The following is a 12,188-nucleotide window of genomic DNA, read 5'->3' on the forward strand; positions in this document are numbered from 1 at the left end:
ACGCACTTATAATTCATACTCTCCGTAAGATTCGCAGTCTTTGATCACTTAAATTTTAATTCGATCACTTTCATACATGCATTGTAACTCAATGGAAGCTATGTGACACAACGTGATTGGACAATGATATGAGTTGTGGATTGTGCCGGTCCATGCCTAATCTCAACTTTTGAATTGAATCCATGGTTAAGATTCAATATCAGATGGCCTCACTTCGGTTACACTCTTGCTCTCATTCTTCATCTCAAACTCTCCAAATTTTCTCTCTTCATCGCTTGAAATTCTTCTTCTGATTATGACCTTTATTTGATAAGAATCACAATCCAGTCTATTAGATGTGATTTTTGATCTTAGCTGGGGCTGCAATTTGGAAAAAGCTGGGGGAATAGTGATAGTGTGGTTTGTTCGCTAAGAAAGTGAAAATCGCAAGCGTACGTGTCGCATTCAAGTAATAAAGTGGACTTTTTGAGTTTAAGTTGTCGATCCCTCCAGAAATGTTTACTTCCGATTACACAACTTTAATCAATTTAATTTTAACAATAAAAACAAATACACAAAAATGATTTGATTTTGAAAAATAAGGAAAAATAAAATAAAAATCTACAAAAATAAAAAGGTCAAAAAATTTTGGAGGAAAACATGGTTGGGACTCGTGGTTTCCTTTAACCATCATCTAATTAATTTCTCCATAAGTCAGTTAACGAATTATTCATTTATGATGTTAGAACTGATTTTCCAATTTAGTTAATTACCAAAAGAACGAAATTAACCATAATTGATTGGTTTAACATACTATATCTCTATGTCAATTAAAACAAAACAGTTACATTAATTCTTTGTGAAAATAGCTCAATAAGCTATCTAGAATTAGGGGTATATCTCTATTTCCTACACAAATTTAGGATATTTACTATTTGGTCCAAAATGTCCAGTCTTCTGTTGAATGTATAAATCACTAAACTCAATCATTTAATGATCAAATAAATGAAAGACATTCAAGACAATAATAAATAAACATGAAAATAAGCATTTTAGAATTTACTATTTGGTCTAAAATGTCCAGTCTTATCTTAAACGATGTATAAGTCACTAAACTCAATCATTTAATGATCAAATAAATAAAAGACATTCAATACAATAATAAATAAACATGAAAATAAGAATTTTAGCATTAAAGAGCAAATATTAAAATTAATTAAAGTTAGGTTAAACTATTACCATAAATCCCAACACAATAAATTAGCCCATGTTACATATATAATAAAATATGAGAGTATTTATAACATTCATTACAAATTTGGAAAAAAACTAACTTAAATACAAGAAAAGAGATAGAACCCGCTTTGGTTTATTTTTGAAGATAATAAAATCCTTGTTCTTGAATTTTTCCAACTCCTTGATTGAATCTCGTTTGTTGTGCTCTAATTTCCCACAAAAATACCAAAAAATTGATAAGGAGAAGAATAGAAAATGAAAGAAAGAAAGAAAAATGAGAAAAAGAAGAAAAAAATCCCTACAGGCTGCTGCGTTTTCAATTCTTACAACCTAGAGAAATTGCAACACAAGTTCCCAGATTTTGTAAAACTATTTAAAATGGACCCAGGTCAGTTTTCAATTAAAAATGGCACCTAGGCGCCATGTTTCTACCAAAACAATCATACCCATTTTTTTTTCTTTTTGCACATAAGTCCTCTAGTAATTTGTAAGTTAACTTTCTAAGCTTTGATTTTTTACAATTTGGTCCTCAATATTTGACTTTTCTTTCAGTTAAGCCTTCCATGCATACAAGGTCTTTCAACTTTTTGCACTTATGCATTTTGATCCCCAACTTCACAATCGTGTACGCTTTTGGTCCCTTTTCACTTCCTTTTACCTTGTTCTCTTTCCCTTTGTGGTTTTGACCTACAAAAGTCATATACAGATTGTAAATAGAAATTCGTTCAATTTAATCAATAATTAATTCATTAAAGTATCTAATAAGTGTGCAAAAACACATTTATCATTGTTCTTTCAGGCTTCTTGGTAAAATATTTGAGAGAACTAGTTTCCGTTCTTTTGGAGGGCTTGTGCATTGACTCATGTAACATGCATCCTCGATATTTTTATCTTCAAATATAGTTTTAATATTTAAAAATATTAGGAGCTGCAAAACCATAAAGATTTTTTTAAAAATAAAATCGATGCAATTAATTAATTTATTAATTAGGTGCATAGACGGTGTTACAAGAAGTAAGGAGTAATTTTGTAAGTGTCTAATAGCATTAGAATGTATGTAGATACTCACTACGTATAGATATAGCCCATGGTTTAAAAACTCATTTTTTTAAACTCATTTTAAATCACATATTCTTTCAAATAAAATAAATGTAAATTCAATTTTTTTCCTATTTTTTAACCATACAATTTTCAAATAATAACTACTACAAAATTTATTTTTCACAAAAATAATGTAGCTCAAAACAGAGCCATAGTAAAGTAATAGGAAAACTGCTCTCAATGAAGTTACATTTTAAAGACTTTTGAATTGGGACTTTTAAAAACTTTTTTTGGATTTATTTGGGATTTTTAGATATTTTTTGAGATTGAAAAAATTTAGGGATATTCAATGTAGGATTTTTGAAACTCTCTAAAAGTATTAATGTATTCAAACGAGACTTTCATAGATTTTAAAAAAGTCTTAAAAAGTGATGATGAATTTAATTAAAACTTATAAGTTAATGTATTCAAAATGTCACAAATATAAAGTCTCAAAATTTGTCTATCATTCATCTCAAAATTTTGGAAGCCTTTCACAAAAATAAAAATGTAATATATATATATATATATATATATATAAATGGTACAAAAAGTTACCCCGCCCCCACCCCCGCCCCAGCTCCGGCTCGACATGCCCCGCACCCCATCTAAGGCGGGGCGTGGCATGGGGAGGGGCGAGGTTTGGGCGAGACGCCGCCTCGAACCCACTCTGTTGCCATCTCAAATAAATTTGATAAATTAATATTACTTTACTTTTTTCTTTGATATTTATCATTCATTATCCCTTGTACCACTATGATTAAATTTTTCTATCACTTATATTTGTTTTATTTTTTTTTTTCCCGTGTATCTCTCTTTTTTCATTTCTCTTTATTGTGAATCTCTATGTTCTTCGGAAAAAAATTAAATTGTATTTCAATTTCTTATATATATCATTTTCCATTCATTTTTTTATGAAAAATATTTGTAATTAAATTTTATAAAAAATATAAAAAGGACTAATTTATAATTACATTTAAACATATTAATTTTTTGTTTACTTTTTAAATGTACGACATATTGATAATAAATAGTGATTGGTGATAAAATAGGGATCATTTTATCACATGTTGTATCTTCTTCTTCAACGAAGAAGCACATGGAACACACTAATTAAAATCATTTTATCACGAGTGTTGTTTCTTCATGTTAGGATTCACTCGAAGTCTAAACCATGAACACTAAATCCCGTAACTAAATCATTTCAAATTAAAAAGATTGAACAAATTAATACCAAAACACCAAATGCAATATCATCCAAAGATAGAACCACAGAAGAATTAACGAAAGATATCCAAGATCAAATAGTATTAAGAAATTGTTCGACAATGGCACCAAAATTTCAATACAACTATGTTAATCGCACAAGTTGATCCTCCAACTATTTGGTCGTGCAAGTTGACCCACATCTATGTGATTAAAGCATGTTGCTCCTCCAACCGTATGGATCGCAAGTTGATCGTCAACTATTTGTAAAGCAGAACCTGATCCTCCAACTATTATGTAAGAACGAGAAGATTCTCTAACTGCTAGGTTCATACAAGTTAGTCATCCAATTATATAGAAATACAAATTAGTCTTCCAACTACTTAGTCAGTGTAAGTTGATCCTCAAACTATATGAATGGTGCAAGTATGTCACCCTACTACTCAATTAACATAAGTTAGTCCTCCAACTATATGAATAATGAAAGTTAGTCCACAATCTATATTAATTAACAAATCAGTCCTCCAACTATGTGGTTAGAGCATGCTGTCCCTCCAACTAATTTTAATGTACAAGTTCGTCATCCAACGACTATGTAAGAACAAGTAGGAATAGCAGCTACTTGGATCATGCAAGTTAGTCTTCCAACTATGCAAATCACCAAGTTAGTCATCAAGTTGATCCTCGTATTATGTGAATCGTGTAAATTGATCATCCATTTGTTTAGTTAAAATAAGTTAGTCCTCCAACTATTCAGATCGTGAATGTTGGTCATTTAACTTTAATTTTACTGAAATTTTTCCTCCAGCTATGTAGTTGGAGCAATTACATCCTTCAACTATCGTCATTAAGAAAGTAGGTCCTCCAACTAATTTCAAAACACAAGTTCATCCTAGAACTACTTAGTAAGAGCAAGTAAATCTGCAACTACTTGGATCGCACATGTAAGTCACTCAACTATGCGAATCACCAAGTTATTACTCCAACTATTTGGTCCGCCCAAGTTGATCATATTATTCAAGTTCATCCCCCAACTATTTAGATCATGATATTTGGTCCTTCGTCTATATTAATCGCTAAGTTAGTGCCCTTACTATCTTGATTGAGCAAGTATGTCCTCCAACTATATTGATTGAGCAACTCAATCCTCCAACTATTTTCTAAGAAAAAGTAGGTACTTCAACTACCTGGGTCATGGAAGTTATCCTCCGACTATTTCATCCATGCAAGTTAGTCCTCCAATTATTCGGTTAAAACAAGTTCTTCCTCCAAGTAATTGGATCACGTAAGTTGGTCCTCAAACTATATGGATGGCCAAGTCAAACCTCCTACTATGTGGATAGAGCAATTTTTCTTCCAACTATCTATTGTTTAACAAGTTAATTCTCAGATATTTTGAAGCACAAGTTGATTCTCCAACTATTTTGTAAGGACATGTCCTCCAACTGCTAGGATCATGCAAGTTAGCCTTTTAACTATGTGAATCACCTAGTATTCCATCCACTTTGTCCGTGCAAGTTGATCCCCTATCTATGTGAACTGCACAAGTTGGTCATCCAACTATCAGGTTAACACACCTCTAACTATAGTCACTTGTGAATATAATATCTAATATTGCCCTATTTAGTATGGATTAAAATCTATATTTTAATCTATGTCAAAGTTTCTAATTAATTTTAGGAAAAATTGCAGTCGAGGTACCAAACATTTCATTTATTTGTAAACTTTGTCCAAACCTTTAGTTTGTGTCACCGAAGGTACCAAACCTTTAAAAAATGCGCAGGGTCAGTCTAAAATTACGGCTTCCTTTTGTTTAACCACAAAAACCATTAGTTGACCCCAAAAATTAAAAATCTAATTATTTCCCCAAAATAAGGCAAGAGCATTCTTGACATAATTTATTTCCCCTATTAAATTAAAATTAGAAAAGTAAAAAACCAAAACCAAAACCAAAAACCACCCACCCCATTTCCTTCTTCCCCAACGCCCTTACCCAAAACCAAAACAGCTTCCACAGTCCACCGAGTCGTCGAAGCCATCTCCGACACCACCACCTCAATGAATCGGTCTCAATTTCCTCTCGGCTTTCGCTTTCATCTTCTTCTTTAGGACATGAGCACGATGATCTCCCAAGACTCTTTCTCGATTTCGACGAGCTGAGTACTTTTACTCGTAGCTCTCACTGGAATACCAGCACTGTTTCCCGAGTCCGAGTTGTTAAACCTAGGGCATTATTTCCAGAGAATCCAAATACGATGACTCGAGTGGTGCGTAGCTGAATGCAAAGAGCACCAGAGTCTACTGCACAAGCGTGTGGAGTTTCTGCAGATAGTCCTCGCATGAATTCCTCTGGTAAAGTCGTGTTTAATAACTTGGAGAGAAGTTCCAGTAGTCCCAGTAGTTTCAATGGTAGCCCCAGATATAAACACCGAGGAATGGAGAGGTCTTATTCAGCTAATGTTCGTCTTACTCCAGTTCTGAATGTTCCGATTTTTTCATTTCGAGGCTCGTCCAAATCTGGTGTTTTTGGCCTATTTTCGTCTCAACAGAAGAAAGAAAGTAGTGGTGCCAGTAGCAGCAATGGTGGTTTTGATTTTGGGAGTGAGTGGATTAGGGAAAGATTGAAGGAGATGGTGCTTTTTTCCTTTTTTATATTAAAATTATAAAGTTACAATTTTACACTTACCTTATTTTGGGGAAATAATTAGATTTTGAATTTTTGGGTCAACTGACGGTTTCTGTGGTCAAACAGATAAAACCGTCATTTTGGACTGATCGTGCACATTTTTTAAAGGTTTTGTACTTCCGGTGGCACAAACTAAAGGTTTGGACAAAGTCTGCTAATAAACGAAAAGTTTGGTACTTCGGCTGCAATTTTCCCTTAATTTTAACACACATTTAATCAATTTTTATCAAAATCTACTAAAAATTTCATTTTGATCCCCATCAAACATGAGCATTATTAAATTGTAGTCTGATTATAGACTTTCTTTAATTTAAAACAAAAGGTTAAAATTTTGTCCATTCATTTAAATAAATAATTTGCTCTTCATTTTAACTAATTGTACTTCCTTTAGATGAATAAAAATGGTTAATTATCTAAGTGGTCGTTGAATTATATCAAGTGCTATTATTTAATAATTGAACTTAAAAATGTATCTCAATGATCACTTAATTGTGCATTATGTCACCCATCCATCCCTCAAATGGAAAAATCATTAAGGTTCAACAAACGACGTGTACTCGAGCAATGGATAGGTAAAACAGTGTATAATTTAGTGATCATTGAGATACAATTTTAAGTTCAGTTACTAAGTAGTAGCAATTAATATAATTCAATTACCATTGAGATATAATCTTAAATTCAGTTATTAAGTTGTAACAATGTTTTATTCCATCAAATCGATCTTTGTGAATGAAGAAAATGAAGGAAAAAAAGAGAAAACTTAAGATGAGGGACTTATAAATTAAACAAAAATAAAACTTTCCAAAATTGGGCATTTTTAAATTTCTGCAAAAGATCAAAATTTTCATTTGGATCCCCTTTCCAAATATTCAATCCTTCGTAGAAATCTCACTTGTCAAATTCCAAAATCTAGTTTCGTTGCGAAGTGAACAAATAATTCCATCTTTTCCAGAAACTTTTGAATCGGCGAGCCAAATTTACGTCCTAGTTAGTTCTCTCTCCTCCAAATACTCTATTCTAATTATAAAAAAACCCTAATCCTAAATTATCTAATGTTTATGCTCACAGTTCTTGATTTCACATCGCTGTACATCACGGTAAACTTTGTTTACTCTCGCTCTCTCTCTTTCTTCTCTGCAATCTGTATCCATATATGAATTTATGTGTTTTTAGGCTCATTATTTTAGTACCAAAGCAAATTGATTTTATGCGTCTGTTTACAAGTTATAAGTTGTGGGATTGTTTTTTATTATGTTAAATTCATCGGTTTCAGTTTTCTATTTTGCATTTTTGGTTTAATGTTATAGAACGCAGTTGGGGGAGTGATTATTATTTAACTTGAAAGTATTGGTGACGATATGCTTAAATTCAAATATTTTATTTAGTAGTTAATTGATTAATTTTTCAAGTTCAGCTTCCATCATTTTATAGCATTTTCTCTTTTTCTTTTTCTGGAGTTCATGTCGGGATTATACGCATTATAATTCATGCAGCTTCTCCATGAATTAGCGTGGCTTTCAAAATGTAGGGTTGACATGGAAAAGGTGCAGCTATTCAAATCATGGACAAAAATACAGGGGTAATAGCGAAGGATAAATTTATTTCTTTATGATGGGTAAATTTTGTCATAGAAAAGATGGATGAGAATTGTAGATATTTTGGAGCGTATACCCAATGGAAATGAATGTAAAATTAAAGAAATAGCATATGTTAGGAGAATAAAAGAGAAATATTCGGCTTTGTCTCTATTCAGCTTCAACTCACTTAGTTGCTTTTCACTTGCACCAATTATATAGGAATATTAATGAATTCTTCATCTAGCTATGCTTTAAGTAATATAATAGATTTATTAGAAATGTCATGTGTGGTCGTAAGACCACTCAACTTGTCCTTTCTTGCTAGCATCTCACTGTTAATCTCTTTGAATAGCAAACAATAAAGAATACTTATTAGGTAACAGTGAACATAGGTGAAAGAGAACTTTCCATGACAAGGTCCATGAGGATTAATGCGATACGAAGAAGAAATCTAATCTGGCACTCTTTGTTCTGTTTTTTAACCTGAATACTATGCAGCTTATGATTAATTGTTAAACAGATAACCTACATGCAAATCCCAAATAAAGACACTGGTGCACTCCATATTATAGCAGCCATCCATTGTGGAAAAAGAAAATAATAGTATCTGTGGGACCTCTCGTAGTTTGCGTTGGTTATTAGGCCAGTGAGCAGTTAGTCTCTTATCTTTTATTGTTTTCCACTAGAACAACTGAATTCAGCACCACTTCTTTCTGGACAATCCAAATTAGTTAATAGAGGTAATTGGCGGAGAAAACAGTTGTAGTTCACTGGTAGATAATCAGTCTGTTGTTCCTCTATCTTCCCGTCCTGGTTTGATGAGTATTTCTCTTCTCCTTGAAGACCGAGAAGAATTTTAAAACAATGTTCATGTCATTTTCCAAAGTCAACGTTGTCTATAAGTGTTCTTCACTCTGATAAAATAGGTTTTGATTTTGGTTTGAAAAGTGTCACGCTTCTTTTCACTAGAACATGGGTGAGTATAGCTTTTCCTTTCCCCTTATACATTTTTGGCCTAGTTGTTAATTTATTGTGCATTTTCAATGTAGGCCCTGATTGGATGTATCAGAAGCTTTCTAGTCATTGCTTAAAAAGAGCTCTTAAAATGAAAGCCAAGAACCAATGAGGTTCCTCGAAGGCCCACCAGGTTTTCAGGGGGAGGGCCAGAAGTGGGTCCTTATTGTGGGTGGTGCTTTGCTGAGTACACTATCAAATCGACTAGGTTATAAGCTCAAGCAGGTTCTTGATACTAAACAAACTAACAATAGTGGCAACAGCTTAAGAGGCACGATACTATGCAAGATTTATGAGCTTTGCTAAAAAAATTTGATTATATTTTTAAACGTTTGTTTTGTAACGCAGGAAGTGGAAAATCCACTGACCGAAAAAGTCGAGGAGCCAGATTTTTCCTTCAAATGCATATTGTTTTTCCCACAACTAGGATGGTTGCTACGATCATCATCCAGGTATTATTTTTTTAGTGCTAATCCCAAAATTTGTCAGAGAGTAAAAATTTCAAGTTGGAGAATATCGATTCTATTTTATAAGTCTAAAATTGAACTTATTTTTTCTTGATCATCGTTCTGCTTAATGGCTCCAATTGTATGATTCTGCTGTGATTTATCCTTTTGTTATGTTTGCTTTTGATTAGGAACATCTATTGCATCCACTTCAGTGTAGCTCTGTTAGCTGCACAGGATGCTTTAATGCTTTATCATTGACTTATTATCTGCTGGTTACTTACCTTGTACCACGTGAGTGGAGGAGGCTTTAAGAGAACGGTTGCGTTTTTTTTATTCATCAATGTTCAGGTGTACATTGTCATTGTAGTCTATTAAAGAGAAGTAGCTGGGACAACAGTTAAAGAGAAGAGATGACATGATGCTGGAATGCAGGATCAGATTGCAGAACTTCAGAACACTCTTGACATTCAGCTTTTGCATTCTTCCCATCTGCAATTGCTGCTGGATGCTGCAAACATGGATCTGTTTGATTCCGAAAGGGAAATACAGAGATTAAGAAAGGAAATTGCAGATCATTGTGTGGGACATATTTGCCAATCCCCCTGCAGTTCATCTGTGGCCAGCCAAGGCAGAAGGGAGGAATGGCCATGCAAATGGATATCCCAAGGTTGAAAGCAATATCAACTCTTCAGAATAAGGGAGAGGAGATTGGGATAACATTGATCTGCTGAGAAGGGAAGTGAGTGAGTTAAAGGAAGCGATAGACGGAAAAGAATTCCTACTGCAGAGCTACATGAAGCTAAAAGCCGAGCTGTCAATGAAGATCAGAGATTGGATTCTCAACTTCCAAACATTTTGTAGACAGTTCTGGTACTTGTGTATTCTTTTGTTTTCTCATTTGATTTGAAGTTCCAAATTTTGAAAAGCCTCATTTTATTCCTTTTTTCATTTTACTTGTTCATAAATGAAAGACAGGGATGCAATGTTCATGAGTTTAGACTTTAGAGATCAAGGGAAGCCACGGGTAAACACGACTTTGAGTGTGAATAAACCGTGTTTAGTACTTCCAATGCAAGATAGTTTGGGCTCCATTTTAGTGGAAATTTGTTTTGGAATAGTGATTTTTTTTTTTAAGAATGTGTGGTTAAAAAATATGGAATTTTTTTTAATTTTCATGTAATATTATTTTATGAGAGAATCTGCAGTTGAAAATGAGTTTTGAAAAAATGGGAGCCAAACGAAGGCAGGTTCCATGTTTTGCAATTTTCAGATATTCTAAAACTGTGCATTCTTGCAGGCGGAGAATTTGTGGTGGTGCTTTTATTACAAGATTCCTTTGCTTGGGTTTTCGTTTTAGCCGTTAAAGTTATAAGTTAGAGTGCTGAATAAATAGATAGTATTTGTGAATCTTATAAAATATGTGGAAAAAATTAATGTTCGATTTTGAAAAGTAACTTTTTAATAACTTCACTCAAAGAAGCATTTAACTTGACTTCAGTAGTAACAGAATGTGCAATCTGTTTTCAATCTCTCACAATTTGGAAATGGATTTGTCCAAATGCTTCGAGAGAGCTCATTGTTTGAGCGATCATTTCCGGTGGATCGTAGAGGAAAAAAAAATGGTTAAGGGGCTTGTTGAGTAAGGACGATGGTCACTCATAGTGATGTTACCGTTTACAACATTTGGCCTTTTTTTTTTTTTTTTCTTTGGGGAAAAATTATTTTTCAAAAGTTCTGTTCTGCCCATAGTAAATTGTGGACAAAATGAAAATGCGTTACATTATTCATTAACTTCATTCAAATCCAGAGGTGAAACTTGACGAATCAATAAAATATAAGTCCATCTTTACACACACACATTTAAAAAAAAAAAAAAAACACACACCCACAAACACACACACAACAAATTAAGCCTTGTTACTGATAGACTTCGGATCGATTTTTCGCTGCTTCGAATCTTTGATCAGTACATTACCTTGTTTTCAATAAATTTGGGGCCGACCATTCACCACTGGAGTCAGTTCATTGCTAGAAGATTTTCAATAATACTCATAACCACATCACAAATATGCTTCAAACCCTCTTCTCTAACAGCAATTTCCGGTGGATAAACCAATCCAGAATACCTCTTAAATGCATTTTTACAGGCATTTGGATAATCAGCAGCAGCCATAACGTGCATGTAAGCATAATCATACAATTCAGCACCCAAATCTTGAACTGAATTCCGAAGTGAATCACTTGCAAAAGCATACTTTTGTGCACATTCCTTCATGACTTTCTTCATCAATGTGTCATTTGTAGAGGTTGAAAGTTGAGTAGAAAGGTAAGAATTTGTGGCAGTTGCATTTGAAATTCCAACTTTAACCATAATAACCGCCAATCCCTTTGTGTCTGATTTTGAGCTGGTGGAATCAGATTTGAGTGATGATATGCAAAGATCATAGTATTTTGTGTTTTTGCAAGTCTTTTGGATCAAATCTGAGTTGCCATATACTGGATGGAATGAAATGCAGAGGAAAAAGAGGATGAAAACAGGAGAAAACCCCATTATAGGGACACTTTTGTGGAATTAGATTCTAGGTCTACAGACAAGGTGTAGGTTGAAGGCTGGAATGGCTTGAAATGTGGGTTTCTCGAAGCAATAGGAAGATAAGGTATAATTTCTTATAATACTTCTCTCTTCTACATGATTTTATTATCTACTTCACACGTTTCAGTGGCGAAAGATTTATAGATGAACGAATACAACAAGAACGATGTAAGTCTTGTTTTCGATTAATTTATGATTTATCTTGTTACATTGAACAAAAGTAAATATCTAATAAGTCTTGTTTTTAATAAATTTGAAGTCAACTACGTAAATTCTTCATTATCACTACGTTCAATTTATTGTTAAATCTACTATAAGAGTCGAACATTCGCACATGGATCCTATATATAATTAAAATCCCACTGGGC

At 33.3% G+C, this 12,188-nt stretch overlaps 2 protein-coding genes and 1 pseudogene across 9 annotated transcripts; 2 read left to right on the plus strand and 1 right to left on the minus strand.

Moving 5' to 3' along the window:
• The first annotated feature begins 4,724 nt into the window (after positions 1 to 4,724).
• LOC111397925 lies at positions 4,725 to 8,273 on the plus strand (annotated as a pseudogene).
• LOC111397053 lies at positions 7,151 to 10,356 on the plus strand. 8 transcript variants are annotated; one of them, XM_023023748.1, is made up of 4 exons: positions 7,151 to 7,284; positions 8,814 to 9,049; positions 9,127 to 9,230; positions 9,660 to 10,356. In XM_023023748.1, exons 2-4 carry the CDS (start codon positions 8,887 to 8,889, stop codon positions 9,897 to 9,899), a joined length of 507 nt encoding a protein of 168 aa, XP_022879516.1. In that variant the 5' UTR covers positions 7,151 to 7,284; positions 8,814 to 8,886; the 3' UTR covers positions 9,900 to 10,356. The 8 variants fall into 8 exon arrangements, with proteins under 8 accessions (XP_022879516.1, XP_022879517.1, XP_022879519.1 ...); XM_023023749.1 differs by having other exon boundaries at positions 7,151 to 9,049; positions 9,416 to 10,356; XM_023023751.1 differs by having other exon boundaries at positions 7,151 to 9,049; positions 9,576 to 10,356.
• Positions 10,357 to 10,980: 624 nt separating this feature from the next.
• Positions 10,981 to 11,934, minus strand: LOC111397054 (cell wall / vacuolar inhibitor of fructosidase 2-like). Its single transcript, XM_023023755.1, has one exon. It carries the CDS (start codon positions 11,776 to 11,778, stop codon positions 11,245 to 11,247), a length of 534 nt encoding a protein of 177 aa, XP_022879523.1. The 5' UTR covers positions 11,779 to 11,934; the 3' UTR covers positions 10,981 to 11,244.
• Positions 11,935 to 12,188: the final 254 nt, after the last annotated feature.

The sequence above is a fragment of the Olea europaea genome, chromosome 7 (assembly GCF_002742605.1).
Source record: "Olea europaea var. sylvestris chromosome 7, O_europaea_v1, whole genome shotgun sequence".
NCBI classification, from domain to species: Eukaryota; Viridiplantae; Streptophyta; class Magnoliopsida; order Lamiales; family Oleaceae; genus Olea; species Olea europaea.

Bases quoted from the DNA above. Each gene is read 5' to 3' on its own strand.
- LOC111397053 (XM_023023746.1), top strand. From the start codon at position 8,887: ATGAGGTTCCTCGAAGGCCCACCAGGTTTTCAGGGGGAGGGCCAGAAG. The intron at 9,050-9,126 runs GCACGATACTAT...TTTGTAACGCAG, and splicing joins TAGTGGCAACAGCTTAAGAG to GAAGTGGAAAATCCACTGAC. The intron at 9,231-9,659 runs GTATTATTTTTT...GCTGGAATGCAG, and splicing joins TTGCTACGATCATCATCCAG to GATCAGATTGCAGAACTTCA.
- LOC111397054 (XM_023023755.1), bottom strand. From the start codon at position 11,778: ATGGGGTTTTCTCCTGTTTTCATCCTCTTTTTCCTCTGCATTTCATTC.